The sequence below is a fragment of the Ptychodera flava genome, chromosome 12, assembly GCF_041260155.1.
Source record: "Ptychodera flava strain L36383 chromosome 12, AS_Pfla_20210202, whole genome shotgun sequence".
NCBI lineage: Eukaryota > Metazoa > Hemichordata > Enteropneusta > Ptychoderidae > Ptychodera > Ptychodera flava.
Genome location: NC_091939.1, coordinates 19,551,530 through 19,575,132, shown reverse-complemented (window position 1 = coordinate 19,575,132; position 23,603 = coordinate 19,551,530). Strand labels below are relative to the sequence as shown.

General features: G+C 34.7%; 1 protein-coding gene across 1 annotated transcript; it reads left to right on the top strand.

The window, feature by feature from the left end:
- Positions 1–2,978: 2,978 nt before the first annotated feature.
- LOC139145313 (uncharacterized) lies at positions 2,979–23,213 on the top strand. The gene is made up of 6 exons (XM_070716401.1): positions 2,979–3,605; positions 13,335–13,412; positions 14,191–14,241; positions 19,650–19,784; positions 20,487–20,615; positions 21,256–23,213. The coding sequence occupies exons 1-6, from the start codon at positions 3,339–3,341 to the stop codon at positions 21,454–21,456; spliced, it is 861 nt and encodes a 286-aa protein (XP_070572502.1). The 5' UTR covers positions 2,979–3,338; the 3' UTR covers positions 21,457–23,213.
- The last annotated feature ends 390 nt before the right edge of the window (positions 23,214–23,603 follow it).

Sequence of the window (23,603 nt, the reverse complement as noted above, 5' to 3'; positions counted from 1 at the left end):
ACCCCGACATGATTATGGTGCGCCTCAAGTGATGGAATCCTACAACTAGTTGGCGAGGTTTTGGAATGCGAATACTGAAAAACACCAGGAAAGACTGTTTAACCTTAGAATAAAGTGCACTCTATCTTTTTTTTCTGATCTGTACTTTTGTTCAAGGTCGTTCCAGTGAGGTGACAAGCACTAGTCCTTCAGCATCGAACGTAAATTGTATTTTACAATGGCACTTGCCATCCCGATCTCCGACATGTTATGTTCACTTAGCGAGAGGCAAACCTTTCTATTGGTCAATCAATCAACATGCACTTGCTCGACCTTGCTAAAGCCAACCCCATTTCTGTAAGTCATAGTGCCGTTCTGTTTGCTTATTATTTTTACCGGAAGGTCTTTCCTGGATCAGGATCAAAGACACCAGTCTACTGTGGTTTTAGGGCACTTCAGTCACTTTCAATGGACACCAGTGAAAAGGTCTTGATCTCTCGAGCTTTCAGAATGCAATCGCTACGGAAACAGATTTTTCTGCTGTTCAAACATTTGGATAAGTTGGCATGCCATGGGTCAACAGCAGTCGACGTGAAACCCTGTTGAAGTCGAAAGTCTGTAGCCATCGGCAAGTTTCCAACAAGGGCGGAGTTGTACTGCAAAGTTCGAAATCACTGCCTTGTCCGAAGCGCATTTTTTTCTATTCACCTGATCTCAGTAGAGCCCCAAGCACCGTGATCGTCATTCCCTGTTGACAGGGTTGACGCACGACATATATCAAGAGGGTGGAACCATAGACAGTTTCTCTACTGCCTGTGGTGGAACTAATGAATGTAAACGCTCTTATAGGAACCAGTCAAGGACATGAGTGTGTGAGACTGGGCAGACGAACAAAACTGCCACAAGTGAAAGGCATAACTTTGTGACCACTGTACACACATACACATATATACCCACACATACATACATACATACATACATACATACATACATACATACATACATAACATACATACATATATAATTTTTATACACAGATATATATATATATATATATATATATATATATATATATATATATATATATATAGGCGATATATATATATAGGCGTGCGCACACATACACAGACAGATACACACAGACAGATACACAGACACGCATATATATACATGTAAGTATACATATATATGTGTCAGTGTGTATTACACACTGTAAGGAATAAGTAGAATGCCTATTGACAAACCCAAGGGACACCAAGACAGTGATACAATGGTAATGTGCCGAACGAAATTCTTACAAAAGAACGTTCACTGGTGAAGGTCAAAACCGACCACGTCTCCTGGGATTGAATGAAAAAACAGTGTCGAAATTCCTTCATGGTATAAGACATCCTTGATCGAGGGTCTATAATCATTGTGTATCTCCTGAGATGGAACAATGTGTGATTGTCGATACAGAAGGGGCAGATCCAACATTTTCGTAATTGCCCTATTTGCGAGATCTAGGGATACATCTGTAGGCGATTTTGCTCATCTTACGATTGGCAGTGACTCTTTTATGACCATGGATTCATGGTGAAAGTTACATCATAGATCCCTCGACAAAAACGAGGGTCTATTGTCATGTTAAGATCCTATTCACGAAGCTTAGGTAGAACAGTTCTTTGGCAATGCTAGCAGACATTAAAGTTAGTTTTCAATATCAAATTTCAGATGAAAATGTTCATATATATGTACATTCGAATTCATCAAAGTGGTCATAACACTTACAAATTCAAGTGTGCCGTGATTTCAGGTTTTTCTAGCATGTAACCTGTAGACGGCTCTGTTAAAAGTAAGTATCCTCAAGTAAACAAGCAGATAGAAGAAAGCCGTTCGCAGTGCTTTTCTGTCAGATTTTAATTCTTTAAAGTCGATGAAGCGATGTCGTTCAAATGTATAAAGACGTGTAAATGTTCATAAAGAATGCTGATTTTCATGTACAAAATAATGAATAGGCCCTAAGTTTTGAATTCAGCAGAAATCCGATTGAATGATAACTTTTGTAAATCTCTTAAGGGGAACTACAACGCAAGCTTCAAATATACGATGCATTAAATAATTCAACAGGCATCTCGAATGTATAAAATGATACAGATGAAATATAAATCAAAGTCAGCTAAGACCTATCTCATACCGTAATCTACTGAAAATACATGCGAGTATAGGTCTGATGAAAGTCTACATTGTAGACATTTAAGCGCTTTTCTTTGTTCCAGATTGTCCCTAATAAATCTGCTGATTTCAAAGTCAGAATAGGCTGAGCATCTGTGCACGCGTTTCGGTTTTCGTACAGAGATTTTGCGAACTTGAAAAGGTCAGTAATGCCCTGTGTCTTGAGGGCGCTATAGAGGGATTTTTCAAAGTTACAGCTACTATTTTATGAAGCATATACAATGCATTACCTTTGACATTTCTTGAAAGCAACGTCTTTTAATTGCTAGTGACCATTCCATCTTCCAACCCTCTTTATAATAGAGTTTTGCGTAGATCGTGAGATGAACGCGATGGCTTAGCAAGCCAGTAACTGCTGCCGAAAAAAGCCACAGCGACCGGGGGGGGGGGGGGGGGGGGGAGCAGTCTATGTCATTGCATGTTTTACGACAATTTTTCCCAGCTGCAATATTATAACTATTGGCAGATTGTACCTTACAGCTCTTTCTCTGGCGGTAAATTTTGTTTTTTTGTGAATGAATGAATGAATGAATGAATGAATGAATGAATGAATGAATGAATGAATGAATGAATGAAGAGTAAATGAATGAGTATATAATAAACGGAAAATAAACGTACACAACAAATAAATGAGAAATAATAGATAGATAAATAAATTGATAATAAAAGTTGCATGGAATCTTTCTTTCGTATCAGCAGGCCAAACACTTGAGCGAGACACGGTCCTCTATGAGAGGGACCGTGAGCGAGATTACGTGATGCACCAAACAGCGCCCCCTATAGTTAATGTTAAGATCAAACCTTTCACGACGACGTCGTGCTCGAGCTCAACTCTAAATATTACTTGTGGAGGCGTACAGTAGTTATAAAACCTACTCCGAAGCGACATGTTCGCCGCAAGCTTTCTGTAAAATATGTTTAGACCAAGCTCCGACGAGAAGGAACATGTTTCCGGACGGGATAATTTATCCATAGAATTCTGATATTATGCGAAATTTGCATTTTTTTGATGATATATTACTAGTTGGCGGATCTGAGATTCAGCGTGGCGTGCTTTTCTTCTTCATCCATCGGTAACTGAAACAGCTGTGTTACTTTCTTCGTGAACCTGTCGTGTGCAAACATCATTATCTTGTGAAGATTTAATGCCAAACATGAAAGCCGTTACAACGCTAACACTGTTCATTCTTGTCACGATTTCTGAACATTTGGCCGTCGAAACTCACCAACCCATACGAGACTTAGAGGATGAGCTTCTTGATCTTGTTGAGAACGAGATCTTCGGCGAAAACGTCGGAGATGACATCGTCTTTGTCGGCGAGGATGAGGTCAATGATATGAAGCCACATGATCACGGAGGTGTTCCGATGGGCGACCCATCATTTGATCAATACCACTGTGACGATGGATATGTAAGTACACAAAAAATTCAATCAACCAAGCTCCTTTGGGGCTTTTTGTCCATCCCAATCATTATACGGTCACCAGCCAGGGGTCACGTGCGGGAGGTACGTATGACGAGAAAGCGTTTGTTCAACCATGGTTCAACAATGATAACGAACGAGAAATGGTCGGACGACACTGAAAGCAGCAATGTCAGTGTATGTGTATGATTTGTAGTTACTATTTTTTGTCATTTTGTCATTATTAAATCAGATAGGGAACAGCTCTCTTGTAAAATAAGGATATTTCTTCATTTGCTAAAAGTTAAAGGATATTTTGAAAAGAATACCAATAACCGAAATAAATTTGTAAGTTTTCTGTTACATGCCACGTCAACTTGCTGAGGATTCCACTTGAATATTTGAAAATGAAAATATCTTTGGATATAGCATTTCAGCTTGAAGCAGGGGCTCAATAAAGTATTGGGAGTTTGGAGTAGTATACATAAAGCACAGAAACTGAAATTAAAAGGCATTACATTATAGGCACAACTGATATATTATATATATATATATATATATATATATATATATATATATATATATATATATATATATATATATATATATATATATATTCATATTCAAGCTTGTGTATCATTCTTTTCCAATTGGATATTCGAATAAAGCAAACTTTGAAAACATTCAGCAATACTTTTCTGTCAAGTGTTACTGTATCATGACTGCTGTAAAATAACTTGTCACCACCCTAAACATTTGGCATTAATGAATCAAAGAAAATATCTCTCAAAAACCTAAAATTACAGTTATTCAATAAAACATTTTGTACCAATCCTGAAAGATTTCTGGATAACTGTAACAGCATATACTTTGCCAACACTTTTCTGTTGGAAGTTAGAATTATGACTAACTGTAAAGTCACTACTCTCAGGTGCTGTATCTGGAAGAAACCCCATGTGATAGGTTGTGGTTTACACAAGTGGCCAATTTCCTTGATATTCCTTTGATATTATAATTTCCTTGCAATATAAAAATTGCAATCATGTGACAAAGCATTCACTTGCTGTCTCAAGACAGGGAATTTTACATCTATAGCCATTTTAAATCTAATTATGCAGCGACATGGAGACATGGCCTGCAGTTTTGTTGCTGTTTACATGTGAGTCTCCTGCACTATCTAGAACTCACAAACAAACAAACAAAATAACAAACAATGCATCTTGATTGGCATTACCCGTACACATCTCCACCGGGGTGTTGCTTAGCAATTTGAATCTGTTATGATCACCTCAAGCTATTATCAATACATTTATCAGAAGCCGTGCTATCTCAAAAAATTAAATTAACCTCTTCTTTGGCACTGATAAGAGATTCTATATTATCTGTTTAGAGCTTTGGAAATCTAACTATCATATGGCCATCTATTTTATAGCAATTATCACACTGTGTGATAATTAATGTATTTGCATAAACACTCTGACCTATATTGATATTAAGATCTGAGTGATGAAATACTGTAGATTCTCTTTATGATTGCAGATGACTTCACTGCATTGAAACAGAGACAGTTGAACAGGGTTCTCCACAGGGGGATTTTGATTGGTGGGCCACCCCTCTGTTTTTCAGCAGTCTATTCATATGTTAATAACTGAACAAAAGAGTATATTTTGACAATGAATGAATATGCAAATTATGCAGTTATAACTTGGCTGCCCCACTGATTTTGGAGGCTGTGGAAAACATTTGTAGAAACAATGCTCTCTTCTACTGTCTATGATTGAAATGATGAGTACTGAAAATTGGAAAATAAACCATAAGGCTGTAAAAAGTAAACAGTTTCTTGTGCGAGCTGATCTAGATCTGCTGTGTCAGCATTTTTACAGCATTTGCTTTGAAAAATGCCATATGTTAAAAAATATGACAGTGCCCTGAACGTTGCTGAAAATATCAAGTATGTAGTGTAGGTTTCTAAACAGTGAACTAATTGTCTTCATATTGCTGTAAGTCAGAATATTGCTGCTGCACACTAAATATTTTTGTCTTTTGTCAAATTTATGTCATGCATCATAATTTGGCGGAAAATTTTATGTTGGTCACTATTTGTTAATTTCACGCCATGCAATAGAAAAGAAAAAATGTAACGTGCTGTGCCAGCAAAACGGATCTATCCTAGTTCAGAATCTGAAGATGTACTGATTCAGGGTATATATTAGACCAAATTGGTGGCATGGAAGTTGTGGATGAAGGTGGTGATATTGCGGTGTAGGGGTTGGGATATACAGTTAGCCAGATAATAATAATAATTAATAATAATGAATGAATGTATAATTATTAATAATAATTAATTGCACTGCTAATTGATAATTTTTGCGCTGTCTTGCCTCTTTGTTTCATTATATCTTGTGCATTGTGTTTTCTACCGTAGGTACCATTATTTACGTAATAGGGTACATTACGGTGAAGTATTCGGTTTGTGTTCCTTTGTTGCAAAATTGATTGATCAATCTGTAGGAGTTTTAGCAAGGTCAATGATACACTTAGAAATCAATAAAATTGTGATTGTGTATAAAAGTTGTATGTCAACCTTGAAATTATTCCAGAGTAAATTGGTACACATGGAAAATTTGCCTACGGTGATTTCTTTTGTGCTGATTGGATGCGCATTCACATTAACAATGCAGCGTCTGCTGTGTTATTTGCACTGTGAATGGACACACTGAATATTATGTACAGAATATAGGACTCTTGTATTTGACAGTGTCTCAATCAGTGTTTAATATGTTCATTGATTCATAGTGAGATAATATTCACCTTGATCTCCTAAATTAATCATCAACATGTGACAATACCTCTTTTCTAGATTGTCAGTTTACATCCTGTCCTAAAGAGAAACAGAAATCATTAACATTCAAATTCTCTGGTGTAGGAAAATCAGTACCTATGTCATTGCCATGCGTGATATTTGCATCAGTCATCAGGTAGATTAATTGCTTTTGCTTATTTATTGAAAGCAAGTGATCATAAAACTCTATTTGTTTCCCATGAAAATGATAAATTATTGTGTGTATATAATATATAATATATAATATATATATATATATATATATATATATATATATATGTATGTATGTATGTATCTTAGTCTGTGTCTGTATGTCTGTGTGATTATGCATGAATTTGTGCAAATACGTATAGAAAATTTCTGAGAATTCGAAAAAATTCAATACTGTGTGTTTTATTTTAATTACACAGAATACATTACTTCAGTAATCCTTTTAAAACACCAATACCACTTATATAAGGTTGTTAATTTTCTGACATTCGTCTGACCTCTTTCTGTGTCTGAATTGCAGTTCTCAAGTATCATATGATACTGTAAAATTCCAAATGCCTTGCAATAATACATTAATGCGTGCTTTTGACAGATGGAGATGTTTTTCTTGTCAGTTTTACATCTCAGAATACTAGTGCAATAATATCTCCTGCAGTGTGTGAAGGATTCTCCAAGGAATGTGTATGCGTGGCGCCATCAATCCATCACAGCCATGGGCTAGCTATGGTTGAAATGAATTCATCAAATCCCTGTATGAGTCTGCCTGATGATTGCGTCATATGCCGATCAATGACGGCACTGGAGTCCGTTAGAGATGCTCTTACAAGCATGCACACATATGCTTTTTGAAGTGTTTACAGGTTGTGTGTCTGTGCCGTGTGAAAACGTGCCAATATTTTGTATTGACATTGCTTAACTTTTTGAATCATGATAACTTGAGGTTTACTTTTCAGTATTTTGGTTATGTGCAATTCTGCATTTAATTTTAATTTGTGTCATAAACTTAGACAATGAATACCATATGGCGAAAATGAAAAAATGATGAATGATAAAAATAGGATTACATTTTTTTCAGATTGGCATTCTCTCATGGTAATCAATCAAACCAAGCATTAAATGCTAACATTTTCAAAAATAGTGGGGTCAAAGGTCATTTGTCAAATAGACACCTCACTACATTTACACGTTGAATGAAATAATTCATGGTTGAAGAGCTGATGATTAAACATTAACGACATCTGCCAAGGTGATGAGTTCCAGCCAACGTGTCAATAGGTCTAGTTTACTGATACGTACAAATCTTCTCAGAAATTAATTCCATGCAAAAAAATAACATTTTTGGTTGTTTCTTTCATGTTTGGTAAATATTCTTTGATTTTTGTACAGTGACCAGAAGTTGTAGCCATGCATCTCTGTACACAGAGACAAGGTTTAATTGTGAATTCAGTGATACATAACCTGGGTATCAAATTTCCTTCATAGAAATTACAGTCAATTACAAACTTGACAATTATCACCATCTTACATAAGTTTTTCATCCATCATTGTGTTACTCAATATTGTACCACTGACATAAAACTCATCAATGGCTGTAGGTTACTTTTGCCTTCAGTTTCAATACTCATTAGAGCCCTAATAAACTATATGATGAAATATTAATTGTCTCTGAAATCTCCACCTGGTCCCACGTTTCACTGTTTTGTCACGTTTTTTCTGTCAGAACATTTGTTGCCATTATCAATTTTCTCAATTTTTCTCCCAATCTGCTGATTTACTGGCATTGATTTATAAGTGGCCATCAATCACTCAGTGTTTCACCTGGTTATTACAATCTGATATTTAACACATTACAATCTGATGTTTGACACATCACAGTCCCTTAGGTTGAGCTCTCTCTCTCTCTCTCTCTCTCTCTCTCTCTCTCTCTCTCTCTCTATATATATGGTATATATATATATATATATATATATATATATATATATATATATATATATATATATATATATATATATATATTGTATGTATACATCTGTGATGTGGGTTTCTGTACATATGTATTTAATTTTGATTATATTCATGTATTATTCGTATTTATTTATTTTTTTTAGATTCACATAACATACCACGATCGCTTTGTTAATGTTCAGCAATGCATATACAGGTACCATGTGAATCGTGACCATCATTCATTCTTCAAGACGATTAGAAAGGATTCTAATTGCATAGCAACAGTTGCCAGGGGGATACGTAGTTTCCTTGAAAACATGGATTTTTTGTGGTTTCATTTTCAAGTGAATGCACATCAACGTGTCTTTTTTGCAAACAGACGTTTGATAGCCGTAGGCTATGCTATGACATTGAAATGTACATAGGCTGAAACAATTTCTTGAGCATTGATTTATCAGCTCTCAACTCAGTCAAAAACATCCGCTGCTTGAAGAGTGATCAATGCATTTTACCAGAAGTATCATTTCCTCAGTAAAGTCACGTTTGTAAATTTAATTTAAATAAGCTGAACAGATTTGTAAAAAATTTCCAACTGCAAAATTAAAAAAAAGCGCCACGCTTTAATATCCTGTTTTTCTATTAAAGTGATGTTTCAAATTCTACTCAAATTTGTGAATGAACAGTGACAGTTTTTATAGGTTTTGAAGTATATTACTAAATACCATGGGAACAAATTGAATCGACCATTAGTGTGGCCATAAGCATATACTGTAAATTGTAGAATTGATTCTAAAGATATGACATATTGTCTGAAATAAACTTTATAATGTTAATGATGATAATAACAATAAAAGCTAGATATGCGTTTCAAATACCTGCTATCATTAAATGCTATACACTTTATAGCTACAAATGAAACAAAATTTGAAACACATGTTGATTTGTTTTTATATGGTTAAAATAGTTATAATTTTATGCTGTCATAATGTAAAAAATATCACAGACACGTTTTACATTTTGATACTTTGTAATACTTATTGAATGTATTTCTGCCCACAATGATTAGCATGCATCTTGCACTGAATGGTGTATATTTCTGTGTTTATTTGGAGTTGTCGGCACTCATTCAAAGTGTGCTAACACATCAGGTCACTTCACTCGTAAAAGTTTTCAACAAATTAGAAAATTTTATTGAAATTGAGAAGTGGGTACATTCACTGAAATACTAAAACTGAAAAGCATTATTTTGAATTTCTGTCAAAGTAATTTGTTCATTGGTTTTAATATTGAGGAGGACCCAGACGCTGAAAAAAAATATTTTGCAAAAGTAGATTTCTTTTTTGGTTGAATTCATGATGGATCAATGTAGAAGTTTCCGATGTGTTGAAGTGTGGCAGCAGGTGATCTCGATCAAACAACACATGATCAATCATTTCCCAGGCACTCATGCCTTCATGGAACAGATGGAAACATCCTCACTACTTTTTATTGCTTTGATCGATTGCATTTTACAACTTTCAGAACTCGTCAGTGATGTTTTTATGCTTCAGATCAATCAAAATAGAAGAGACAAGTTTCCGACAAGTATGCGAAAAGAGTGTGTTTATATTCATTTTATGTTTAAATGGTATCAGACAAGACATGTTTTATCCGTACCAAACTGCCATTAGATTCAGAACAAGTTCAAACATCGATCCCTGGACAGAGTTAGATTCGGATTTTATGGTTTTTATAGCTACGTACCAACATGTGTATCCCTTTGAGACGAAATTCATGTTGCTGACAGCAAACTGGGAAATCAATAGCAGACTATAGCAGATTGCTGATAATTTCCACACAGCTGTCAAATTATGAATTGTTGTAAAATCTTTAGAGGAGACTTTATCTTGCACATATTCTTTACATGAACACTGTTGCAGTTTACAAATTAAAAAAAATTACTTTCATGAGATTTTTTCTATATACTGTGACCATGCAGTGTTTAGATGTATGTTGTTGGTCTTTTAATGTACAGTTGTTCTTTTCACAGTCTGCAGGAACTTATACATAGTCTGTGAATTGCAAAATTTCATACCATCTCAAAGATATTTTATGAGGGACAATGTGATATTTTCAGCTATGAAATGATAGCGTTCTGTAGCAAAATGTACAGTTGACTATTAGAGTCTTGTAATGAATGCCTAAGTTGAGTCCAAGCAAGAATTGGAATGTGACAACATTGTTAAAAATCATGTCAGAGTCGTCTACAATAAACATGATTTGCTTCAAGGAGAATCTGTCTGTGGATAGGTTTTCATACAGTTTCTTGAGTGCCCAGGCTCCTTAAAAAAAGGCTCTTACAGTAGATTTCTAATTGCAGCTCTTGTATTTTTTACTGATGAAAGAAAATGATATTTATATTTCTTGCATCTAAAGTAAATTTTGTTGTTAGTTAGTCTAAAGAGAACATTTCATAGGTTTCCTTGTGTTATTATGCGTGTAAAGATACAAACCGTGCGTAGAATAGAAAATGTGGAAGTGTTCACACTGCAGTGTCAAATAATTAAACATTTGCTACCAAGGGATTACTGATAACTGCTGAGCTTAGTAACTTTTCAAAAAACAGAATTAAATAATTGAAGCTATCAGAGAAGCTGGGTACTGTAAATCTCTCATGAATTCCTTCAATGAGGAACCTTGACTTGAAGATGTGTGAGTAAGAGCCCTGAAAAATATTTATATGTGAGAAGCAAGTTTATCATTTCTGTATTTTATATCTGAATTACTGTTCTCATCTGTGAACAAAAAAAAATTGTCATTGTCATAGCAACACAATTTATGATCCGAATATGTCAGAAAATTTGGTAATTATACATGTAAATTGTGGTGTCTTTGTGTATAATTTTGTAAATTGTTATAAAGACTCACAATTAATTCACTGGTATTGTCGTGGAAAACAGCATAAAAAATGAATGTGTCCTTGAATAAGATGGCCAAGTCAAATTGTGCCGAGTAGATACCCACAATGCAATATTCTGATATTCTTCTACTCGGTGTACATCACTTCCTGTGTGTGTTGTATCCCTCACCAACTGTCAACAGCTTTTGTGGTTTGACTTATCAAGGCAGGAATGTGAAATTATTCTGAAGGATGAAACTGAACTTACATCCAGTATTTAAACTTCAAAATTCTTTTTGTCCAGAAAAGATGATCATGCAATGTAATTCCATGTGAAAATCTCCTATTAGTTATCACCATGTCATATGTTTGTAATTGGCTCAATTTTTTTTACTGCAATTTTCCTGAGCTTGTTGAAAGTACAATCCTTACTATCTCTGTAGGTGTATAGCGATTCAATGAACATTGGGAGGGTAGTAGCGGATGACGTGACTCCCGGATCTAAAGTGCTCTAGTCTAATAAACAATTGATGCTGCGTGTCTAATGCTGCTACATTCTCACACACATACATCATTATTAAACCCCGAGTTTCTCTGCATTATTCAAATCATCATTTTATTGGAAAAACAAACACTTGCTGATAACAGGTAGCCATGTCTGTGTTGCACAATTGGAAAATGTCGTCTGAGCTTATGTATAATAATTCATATGCCTAGCAGCTCTACAGTATTTGTATATAGAAGCCTCATATGTCACCTCGGCTGACACAACGCAATTTTCTATATTACAAGAAACTGAGTGTTATTTGAACAAATTCTCATCAAATTCACTGATTAGAGTTCTAATCAAGATGTCGTTACACTTACCAAACTTTTTTCAATGCAATCATTTCTTATAAAAATGACATGAAAACCCTATCATCCTATATATTTTCAAAAAGCAGAGAATCTAAAGTTCAGTATGTTGCCAATAGTTTACTTGAAGGATGCAGAGAGTACATATTTGGGGTAGAAAAGCTCAATTTTGGTATTAATTATAAAAAGTAGTTTAAGTCAAAACCATGATACTACTTTACTACTTTAAGAGATTTAATATCTCATTTGAAACCAGATTATAGGTAGGAAAAAATTTGTTTTGCATTTCTATTCTTATTCTTGTAAATGGCAGGGGTTTAAAGACTGGCATTCAAAAAAAGCAATGAAAATCATGATAAGCAAAATTGAATTGACCATTATTCAAAGTGTAAGAACTTTATTGCCAAACAAAATAGTAATTTCATTATAGAGTATTTTAAAGAACATAATTTGAAAATTTCACAAAATATGACTCAGCCAGAGTGGCGTTGAATTTGTTTTGAAATGTTGGGAGAACAGAAGAATCCAGGAAATTGGGTCATTCTAAATGTTGAACCCAACAACTATTTAGACCTTAGGTTAACAAATTAATGAAAATTGAATAAATCTTTGCAAAAAAAGTGATTTTGAGCAAAATATGCTGTATTATGTGCAACGCAACCTTAAGGTAGAACAGTTGTCTTCTCATGATATGTTGCAGAAAGACATCCAGTCAAATATCAATCATTGCAAATGTAAATACTGCTCATGAATATTAATTATAATCTGACCAATCTACTAAAAAACTTTTGTTGAATATCAATACAATTTTTCCCTTTCATTGTTATCACAAAAAAAAATTCTGAAGAAATAACTGATAGAAAGCTGTGATGTTGTACACATTAATGTAAATAATATGAACAAAAAATATTGACAAAATGACAAAGCTATTTATGTGTATTTGGGTAATCTTGACTGAAATAATTTATAGGAACATGAATATACATGTACACTTTCAATCAAAAGACAAAAAGTGGAAATGTACAGTTTTGTACATTATAATATACTGTTACAATTATCCTATGAGTAAAATTATTTTACCTTCTGAAGCGAGCAATCTATACAAACAAATGAAACAGCTCACATTTGGTGACATAGCCTGATCGAGGCAAGTTATCCGTTGTAAATTGTCCAAGTGGTATGTCACAATTTCCACATTTTATTTTTTCTTCTTTTTTTTCACCAGACAAACTTGGAAATTGACTGGGATGGCAATGTGGAGGAGTTTGAGTGTTTGGAAAAGGATTACTGGTCTAGTCAAAGGGTAAGACTTAATTCTGACAAAGGATTATTGTGAAATATCAGATAATGAAGCCTCGAGATCTAGCAACTGCATTTTCAAAAAAATGTTTTGATGTATGATTGGATCTTGAGAAAATAAATATAATATTTTCTTGTATATCTGCTGTGATATTTATTACTCAATAATTGCGTTACTGTTCATGATGGTTGAAAGCATCCATATGGCAAGATGTTTTGGCAATGGCATTGTTCAATGCTTACACCAGACTGTTAAAATTCTTAACATTTACCGTGGAGAGTTTGAAAGAAAATAGCAGCTCAGTATTTACATGGTACCATATTGCTTGAAATATATCGGCAGTTAAAGCTGTTTTATGGACATATGAGAAGAAAGGGAATTTTGAAATGGTATGTATGGCATGATAAATTGAGACGTGTAAGTTTAGAAAATATCAGGTGTTGTAAATTAAAAGATATGTTTTAAATACAGAAATTTATGAGTTCATTTGAGGATGACCGCGATGATAGAATGGAATTGGTGACTCAGTGCTAAAAAAGTGATGATATGGTTTGCTGTCCATTTTATTTGTATTATTTACTCTCCATCAGGACTGTGCTAACTTGATTTTCATGTGGTGGTAATGATGTTCACATAACGTGACCTATAACCTTTCAGAGAGGGCATTTCGTTGCTGTTGGTATACATAGAAAGTGACCCTCGTGCATGCAGCGCCATCAGTGATTGAACTCATACCAAGTTTAGAAATACAGTAATCCAAAGAATATTCTCTTATTTTCAGTATGATGGCACTGACTTGAACGTAAAAGCAGAACATTTCAAGGAAATGCCTGTAAGTAGAAAATGCTCTCCAAAGGAACAAAATGGCTAACTTGGAAATACCTTACTAATTGTTATTCCATTTGCTTAGATCACTGTGTTATTCAATTTATTTATTGACTTTTCAAATGGAATGCCTTTGTCAAAATATTCAGATTAGTCAGGACTACCTTAGGGACATAATAATACTGACTCTACCATACAAAGTGATGTAGTTGTGACTGTCTTGTAGAAATTGCTCCATTGGTGTATCCTATATTATAAATATGATGCGGCTTTCAGAAAACTGACAGATGAGCATTGTAGGGCAAGATTAAGCATAAAGAAACTAATCGCTTCTAGGGTAAAATAAAAGATCTTAAAATGATAGCTGGAAATTAATACCTTCATGTCAAATTCTTGTACCTGCTAGAGGAGCAATGGTGTTCGTATGTATGTGTATCTCAATTTTTTATGTAAATATGAATGATACAACAAGGACAAGACATATCGGTCTTTGTCCATTAAATTTGTGATGTCAGAGGTCTCTGCAGGTGCCGCCGACTAAGCTGTTCGTGCAAAAAGGTGTTCGTTCGAAGTTTTTCAGCGGGCGGGCAAATTTCAAAACTAATTGGCGGGCGGGGAGAAAAAATCGATATATACCGTGGGCGGGGAAGAAATTTCACTATTTTCAGTGGGCGGGGAGAAAATTTTAACAATGGGCACCGGAAGATACGTAGAGGGAGGGGAAAGCGGCGTGGTTGATAGAACTTGAGGGGAGATTTAGCGCCTAACTTAGAGGGGAGCAATGTTCCTAGGTATACTGCTAGCTGCTCGCACGGTTTGCATTGATCTGGGTTGCCTAGTAGGCATCTAGTTGGCAATGGGAAATTTCACTAGTGGGGAGAGGGCAGAGGGGACTTTGAAATGTTGTAGGGAGTGGGGAGCGGGCATACTATAACTTAGATACTGGAGGGCAGCGGGCATTAAAATTCAGTGGGAGGGCATATTGTATGCCAGTGGGAGGGCAGTTACGAACAGCTCTACTTTCCCCTCCAAATTTTAGGTCAAGGTCAAAATAAGAAAATAGTGACAATGTCACTGGTCGCTCCCATATAGTTATCAAAACAAGCTAAAATCAAGCTAAAAGATTTTTTTATCACAAATAGAAACAATTCCCCCAATAAAATAAAATTATACAAATTTCACCAGAATTTGATCAAATCTTACTGACGTCACCGTAAAAACCTCTACACTAAGTTTCAACTCAATCGGACGTGTGGTTTCAGAGTTAAAAAAAATTTTTGATCAAAATGAAAAAAATAGCCAAAAATGCAAATATGCAAATTTCACCACGATTTGCCCAGATTTGAGAAAGGTCACTCCTATGCACTTCCATACCAAGTTTCAAATCAATCAGACTTGTGGTTTCAGAGAAGAAGATTTTTGACCAAAAATGGGAGAAAATTACAAAAAAATTCATGAAAAATAGCAAGTCCAAGATACTGACCCAGATGTGCACAATCATTTCAGGTCAGCCCAAAGTACTTACATGCTAATTTTCATCTAATCTGCTCAGTGACTATTGAGATTTTCAATAAAATGTAAACTTGTAAACATATATACATATGGCTATGGGAGCTAACAAACGACCCAATGGTCGACAGAGCTCTGCTGTGTTATGAAGAGAGCAACGTTTTGTGACATATGTATTGATGAAGAAGGTTGAGATCTTTGATAGCTCATTTCAGGATGGCCTGACCTAAAATGGCAAAATTAGCTGCAAAAATACAAAGTGATGATTTCATCATAATTATGTATAAAAATGTATACCAAATATCAAAGCTATCACATGAGTAACTTTTGAGAAACAAATATTTTGACCAAAAACGGCAAAAACTGACCCAAAAATACAAAAATTGAAGATTTCATCAAATTTCACTATATCACACTAAGAGAACCCCAGGAACCTGTATACCAAATATCAAAGGCATCAGACAAGTAGTTTTTGAGAAACACATTTTTTGACCAAAATTGGCAAAAATTGCACCAAAAATACAAAATTGCAGATTTCATCATATATTCTGTATATCATATTTAGTTTATCTGTAGGAACCTGTATACCAAATATCAAAGCTGTCAGACGAGCGGTTTTGATGAAATAAATTTTGACCAAAAATGACAAAAAATTCCTTAAAAATACAGATTTGCTTATTTCATCACAATTTGAACAAATCCAAGTTGGGCTATCCCTAGGGACCTGTATACCAAATATCAAAGCTGTCAGACAAGCGGTTTTGATGAAATAAATTTTTGACAAAAAATGACAAAAAAATTCCTTAAAAATACAGATTTGCATATTCATCACAATTTGAACAAATCCAAGTTGGGTTATCCCTAGGGACCTGTATACCAAATATCAAAGCTGTCTGACCAGCGGTTATGAAGAAGGAGATTTTTTACCAAAAACGCCTTTTTGGCACTAATTTGCATATTTTGGCAATGACAACTTCATTTGAACAAAATCTCATCTACAGCCCATCATCCATGTACACACCAAATATCAAGATGAAATGTGCAGCGGTTTTGGAGTTTTTGATGTTGACGGACAGACATACAGACATACAGACATACAGACATACATACATACAGACATTTTCCTAGCCTATAAGAATAGCTTCCATTGCCATATATACATATGGCTATGGGAGCTAAAAATCGGCATATCAGTCTTCAAAACATGTTTTGCGACGATTTTGCGAAATTCATGAAATTTACCAGTTGGCGGCACCTGTCTCTGTGTTATGACATGTCAAATACATGCACCTTCAGAGGGGACAGGCAGTATTTTCTCTTTTGTGAAGGTAAATCCCAGATTCTCAAGTTCCTTAAATTCTACAAAAGTTTTTCCCAGAAATTTTACTTTCATGACATATTCATTTTGTCAACAAATTGTCCCGTCCCATTTTCTTAGTTGTCAGAAAGAGGGGAACTGTATGTTGCTCTTTATAGCACTGTTTTATAATACTGTAAACAATTCATTTTAGCAGATGTATTTCATAAGTTGAATTATTATCAAGTATTTGTTGGATAGCTTTGTAGTTTTGTGATTTTGTGCTTCAGTACTTTACATCAGATGCGAGTCATAATTGGTTTTTTGTAATTATGAAATAACTTGTGTCAGTGAAGTCATGTTCACATGAGTGCTGGTGAAAGACTGTTTTTACCTTCTCGTGTCTATTTATAGACAGAGAAGGTATTAGAGTTGAAAACCAATGTGCTGCTGTCAAGAACTTCCGTCTGTCAAGACTTCCGTCTGTCAAGATCCGTTGACGTCATGCCATTGTGATGGGTCATATCATAAACTGGTGGGGGTGTTCATGGCTCAGGTTGAGGTGTGGGAGAACGATTTTGAGCTATGACAAAAATCAAAAGGGACTTAGCGCATAGCCACAGTGTTAAGCCTTTCTCCAAGGGTTTCTTAGTTGACTACAATCTATTACAGACTACTGAGCTGACGTTAGGGTACTCACTTTGTGTTTGCTCACTCTGTGAGCGCTAGTGTTTGGTACTGAGTTGCGTGGATATCCCCTCATGGCCTCACGTGATCTGGGCCTGTTGCATAATCTGCAGAGATGATCATATGCCTCCGAGTCTGAAAACTGTCATTGTGTAAGCCTGTAGGCATTTTCCTTGCATTTTTTCTCATTTAATTTTGCAAAATATCGGCGAGTACCTCAATATTTCAAGATAACCCTTTCTTCCAATCGTTTCCTGGAGTTTCAGAGTCATATGAACGAAAATGAGTGAAAGTTTTAGACAGGAAAATCGGACGTCGGCCATGTTCAATGTTTACAGTACAATCAGAAGTTTACGTGGAGGAATTAACCAACAAACACTGTTCATGATGCCCGCCCTCTAGAGGCAGACCGTCCTATATGAAGTACCACATTTGATGCTTGTGGAAAGCTTGAACCACACAATGGAGCATTTAAACTTTTAGAAAATGACAAACTGAATAAGAAGGTATTCAGGAAATGTCAAATACTGAGGAAAAATGCGCAAATATTCAAAATAAACCGGTTAACTGATTGGTCAGCTATAAAAAACAATGAAAATGTTTATGATCAAAAGTTTTTGAGATGCGCACATTTTAACAAATACAGAAATTATTAACATTATAAATATAAGACCAAACTATTTTTTCAGGGATGGGACAGGTTGGAAATGAGGGATGAGAGACAAAGGCACTCCTATTGCTGCATGTGGATGCAGCCACACCATTTCATTTACAGCATACTTATTCACTGTGTTGTGTTCAAGTTCCATATTGTACTGAATGTCATACAAGGATAACATAAGCAAATCAAATCAAATTAGAAAAGGATCAATGCTGTTGTGTGGATTTTGCTGAACATGGCTGATTATTTCGCCCTATATATTTGGTATCCAGCAAAGGCATATTTTGATGTAAAGTCAAAATTAACACTACATGCTGACAATATATTTTACTGTTTCTGCATGAACTTTTCTTTTTTAAATTACAGTATATTAGTACTTCAAACAGATTAACAGTTATCGTGATGTCAACCCATAATTTTACATCACAAAGACTGTAATTCTGCCAATTTTTTTTGTTTTTCAGTCATTTTATATAGTTTGCACTGCACAAGATGATTGAACAAATTGCAATGTTTGAATTTGTAAACTCAAAGAATAAAAATCCTTTGGTCACAAATTAAATTATTTTTGAAAAGAAATTTACTCTTAAACACTTTTAGCATATATTCTTTACACGGTCATGTATTTCAAGGAAAATATGCCTATTAAAAACAGTAATTTCTTCACTTTCAATTTTTTTTCAATACTATGACAATTATCAGCCATGAGGTTATACAATCACAAGACCAGATAAGCGTTTTCATCATTTCCACAGGACTCTTTGGAAAATCCATTAAAAACAGTTAAAAGTGACTTGAAATGATCACTTGGTATACATTTAATTTACAGATGCCAGGTTGTGTATTTACATGCACTCAGGTCAGTAAGGAAGTGCGTCATTACTATTTTGGACTGTTAATTCTTATTTCTGAATTGTTTAACTTTTTTCCACATTGAACTATCTTTAGGCAGTTTATGTAGCTTAGAATTTTTTGATTGATGTATTTAATCATCTTTTGGGTTCTTTGGGTCCATATCCCACCTCATTCCCCTACATCATCAACTATTTACCAACAACTCCATGCCAACAACCAATTACCTGACCTGGCCACACATTAGAGAAGGTACAGCGTCATTGACGGTTTTTCATAATTTGGTTCACAAATTTTTGTAAAGTTGAACAGAGAATAGAATGCAATTAAATGGAATATGATGTTTACATCTTATAAAACTCAAGATATTAGGTAAATGTACTTGTTTTTGTTTATTTCTGTAAACAAGGCTACACATGTGTGCATGGATTCAAGGATTGTCTATGAAGACCGTGTTCCAACAAGTGGTGCACATCGCCCTCTATGGCCGGTCTTTGGAGAGTACACCTATCTGCCACCACAGAGATGGGTTCACAGTCTTGAAGTGAGTTATGATAGTTAATGATTCCATGTTTATCTGCTTGATAAGTAATTTACACTGAATAAGTATGGCAAATGAGCTTCATAATTAATTTGATAGCACAATGAGATGAAATATTTCACCATGCCTGAGTGATTTCTCTCCACTATTACCACACTAAAATTGCTAGTTGTCATTGCTATAGTAGTAGTTTTTATGTTATCCTCAGTGTACGGTTTTTGATGGTTTCAGTGCTGATGAAAAAGTTTGTTTGTTGTTATTTTATCTGCTATACTGTATTGTCTTGGATGCCAAATTCTAAAAAATTATAGAAGATATTATATGTCACATGTATTTTTGCATTTTTGTGTTTTTGTAATCATTTATTGATCAGCTGTGTAAATACATTCATAAAGTTCATTTATCAATGATTCAGTTTGTCATTGAAATAATGAGATTTTTTAAACTTCTCATCAGAAGGCATCGCATTGAGAGTCATGTCAATCATATCATATCAGAGTCTTAGATCTAGTCATAAAGTTGACCTGTAGATAAATGGATATTTTGTTTCAGATCTCATTCTTCATGTTGCGATTATTTGAAAGTATCATTGTAAACAAAATGCTTCTGTGAATGTTTTTGACTTGTTCCTGCTTTTTATTTGTCTATTTTCACAAAAGTCAAATACAACATATTTATGATTTCTCTAACTACATTTCTTTCTAGCATGGCTCTATTGTTGCCCTGTATCATCCCTGCACGGATCCTGCAGAAGTCGAAACACTCCGTAGTGTGGTCACAGGCTGTCTCCGTAAACATATCATCTCTCCTTACAAACAGCTCACAAAAGACTTGGTAAGGCAGTGACACAACAAAACATACCAACATTCAAGCATTGCACTCTTTATTTCCATGTATTACATTAATATAGCCTGATTTACGGATTGAAAGGTTCATGGAAAGTCAGACAATTGTAACACAACTATTGTGAATCAGTGATAATTTATTATTTGTTTCTTCTAATCGGTGATAAAAGTGGAGTTTTTTTCATAAGACCAGCACTCTATCAAGCTTTCTGAACTCAAAGAATAGTGTCTTCTAAAGTACTGATGGAGCTTTCTGAGAATTGTAATAAAATGTATGTGATAAATTTGCCAGTTAATCCAAGACCTGTATGAATCATATGGTGTAGCAATTATTTTATCATGAATTTTTCTCCAAGAATATCTTATTGATGCCATGAGGAAGGATTTTCAGCCGCAGACTTCTTTTGAAATTTGAACTAAAGAACTAATACCACCCCCAAATTAAATTTTGAACTGGTAAGACATAGTCCACTTACAAATAGGTTGCAAGGCTGTATGATCTCTGCAAGACTGTGATGTTTGCTAGCGTCTAGTTTATTGACTGTTCTTTGCTTCTCTGATGTTATTATTATTCCTGGAAATTATAATTCCTTTCACAGAATTTTAATTTTTTTGTTCGTCTCTTTCAGCCAATAGCCTTGGTGTCATGGACGTGGAGGCTGTATCTTCCATATGCTGATGAAACTGAAATCAAAAAATTTATTCAAGAACACGCACTACACGCCCCTGAAGCTGCCAGAATGGACGATGGACAGTTTAGTGAATTTCTGGAAAATAAAGCAGCAGTGGTATCTGATGGACAAGACTCTGTTCTCTGTCCTGAAGAGTAGTGAAAAAATCAGAAACTGCTATATTCTATAGTCAATTAGATTCCTATTACTTTAATCTTCATTTAATCCTCAAAGATAACTAGAAAGACGATACCTTCCATTGACCACCACTTCTTTCACCACAACTGTATCACTAAGCTGGTATAAGTAAATATTGATATTGGTCATGCAATTTAACTTTAATCCTAGCTGATTAAATTACTGATGAACGCTTAAAAGTTATTTGGTCACAGTAAATCCATGTATGGGAATTAAGGCTGGTCTCCATACATGGCAAATGAGGTGTGTATTACTTATGGAATATCAGATAATGCAATTTGGTGGAGCACTTTTTGTGTGTGGTCAAATGTAATTTGATGACAGGCCACTTGGAAATAACGGTATTAAACTGGATTCCTTTAGCAGAGTTCTACCTGCGGTCCACTGTTACAACTGTGTAACAATATACATCTCTTACAGACCAATTTCAAATCATACATTGTATTATGTATATGTTACATTGTGCAGCTCAGGTCATTGTTGAAATCTAGTATCAGTGCCTGGCCACTTTTTACACACTTCATCAACACTTCACTATTTATTCATGTTGAAATGGCTAAATTCTCAATGCTGATCACATACATATGTATCAATGTTTATAACCAATTCACCTCTGTTTGATCTCTTAATGATCATTGTAATATATTAATATACAGCCATCAGGTTGACAAATATCTTCAATCTCTATATTTACCTATATTTAACATATTTAATGACACTAATTGATAATGTTGCATACAGTGATACAGAGATATCAGCTTACAAGGATGGAAGTTCATTGATGTGCGCTCGTAGAATATTTGGTATTTAACCAGGGCAGGGGCATGTTATAGGAAACTGCACAGGATATATGTCTTATCAAATAGGAATCTTGCACATGAATGGCAAAATTAAAAGGATCCTCAAATGCCAATAGTTACTATTGGCCATATTTGACCTGTGACCCTGAACAATCATTAGCTTTAGCAGAAATTTTCACTTTTCATATTGACTCTTTTACTAATCAGCATATTTTAAAATTAGTGCTATTAATATATTATGCATCTTTGCTCTGTCTTATTGGACTTCACAAGACTATTGTCATTCTTGATTGGTTAATAACCAATGAATACATATCAATCTATTTACATTGTTTCTCATTTATTTAAAGTCATCTTGTAAGACTTCACATTTGGAATAGACAAGGTTTATGTCCGTATTGTTAAATTCTTGTGATTATCTAATGATTAGGCCAAAAAAAAAAAATGTTTCTGGTCAGTGGGAGCATCACTTGAACAACAGCGCGTCACCCTTTATTTTTCCTGTTTTGTGGCCGGTGGCCACAGCAAACCAAGTACTGCTTCAGCTAGCTATAAATCAAGTTTAAGGGTCACTGGACACAGGTGGCGGACTTCATACATTTATGTATATATCTATGTATACATCTATGTGTATATATGACTATATTGATAAATCTATAAAACTGACGCTCCTCCCTGCCTTGAGGGGGAAAAAAAAAAATCGTCGCCACACAATTTTTTAAAGAAAGGCCTGACCAAAAACATTTTTTTTTTTTTTTTTTTTTTTTTTTGCCTTACATTATTAAAGAGAGATTTCACATCTATGTAGACATGTATCTTTCACAGTACTCGTATACACATATCATTGCTATCATTAAGCCATTTTCTCTAGCTCAAAACAGTCAAAGTTTATTAAAATGTACGATTATGAGAATCCTGCCATGTGCTTCCTGCTGAGCTATTTTAGTGATATGTGTGTTTAAAAGTGTAATGTTGCTGTATTGAACCATTTCACCTTGGAATTTCTTTAGGAAGGTAATTACAATATCAGGCAGTTTATGCAGATTATACAGGCAGAATTAGAAAATATCAATATGTGTATCCACGCTATAGGGAACCCAGACATCTGGTTGTTGTTGTTGTTGTTTGTATTGTTGTTTATGTGTTAATGTTGTTGTTGACCAATAAAATTCGACGAACATAACTGTTGTGTTGTTGTTAATGTTTCAAACGTAACGTAGATGTCATAAGAAACGCTACAAGGACACTACCATTACTTGGCCCGATACAACTCTCTGCTAACGTACACTCTCTTTATACACTTAAACA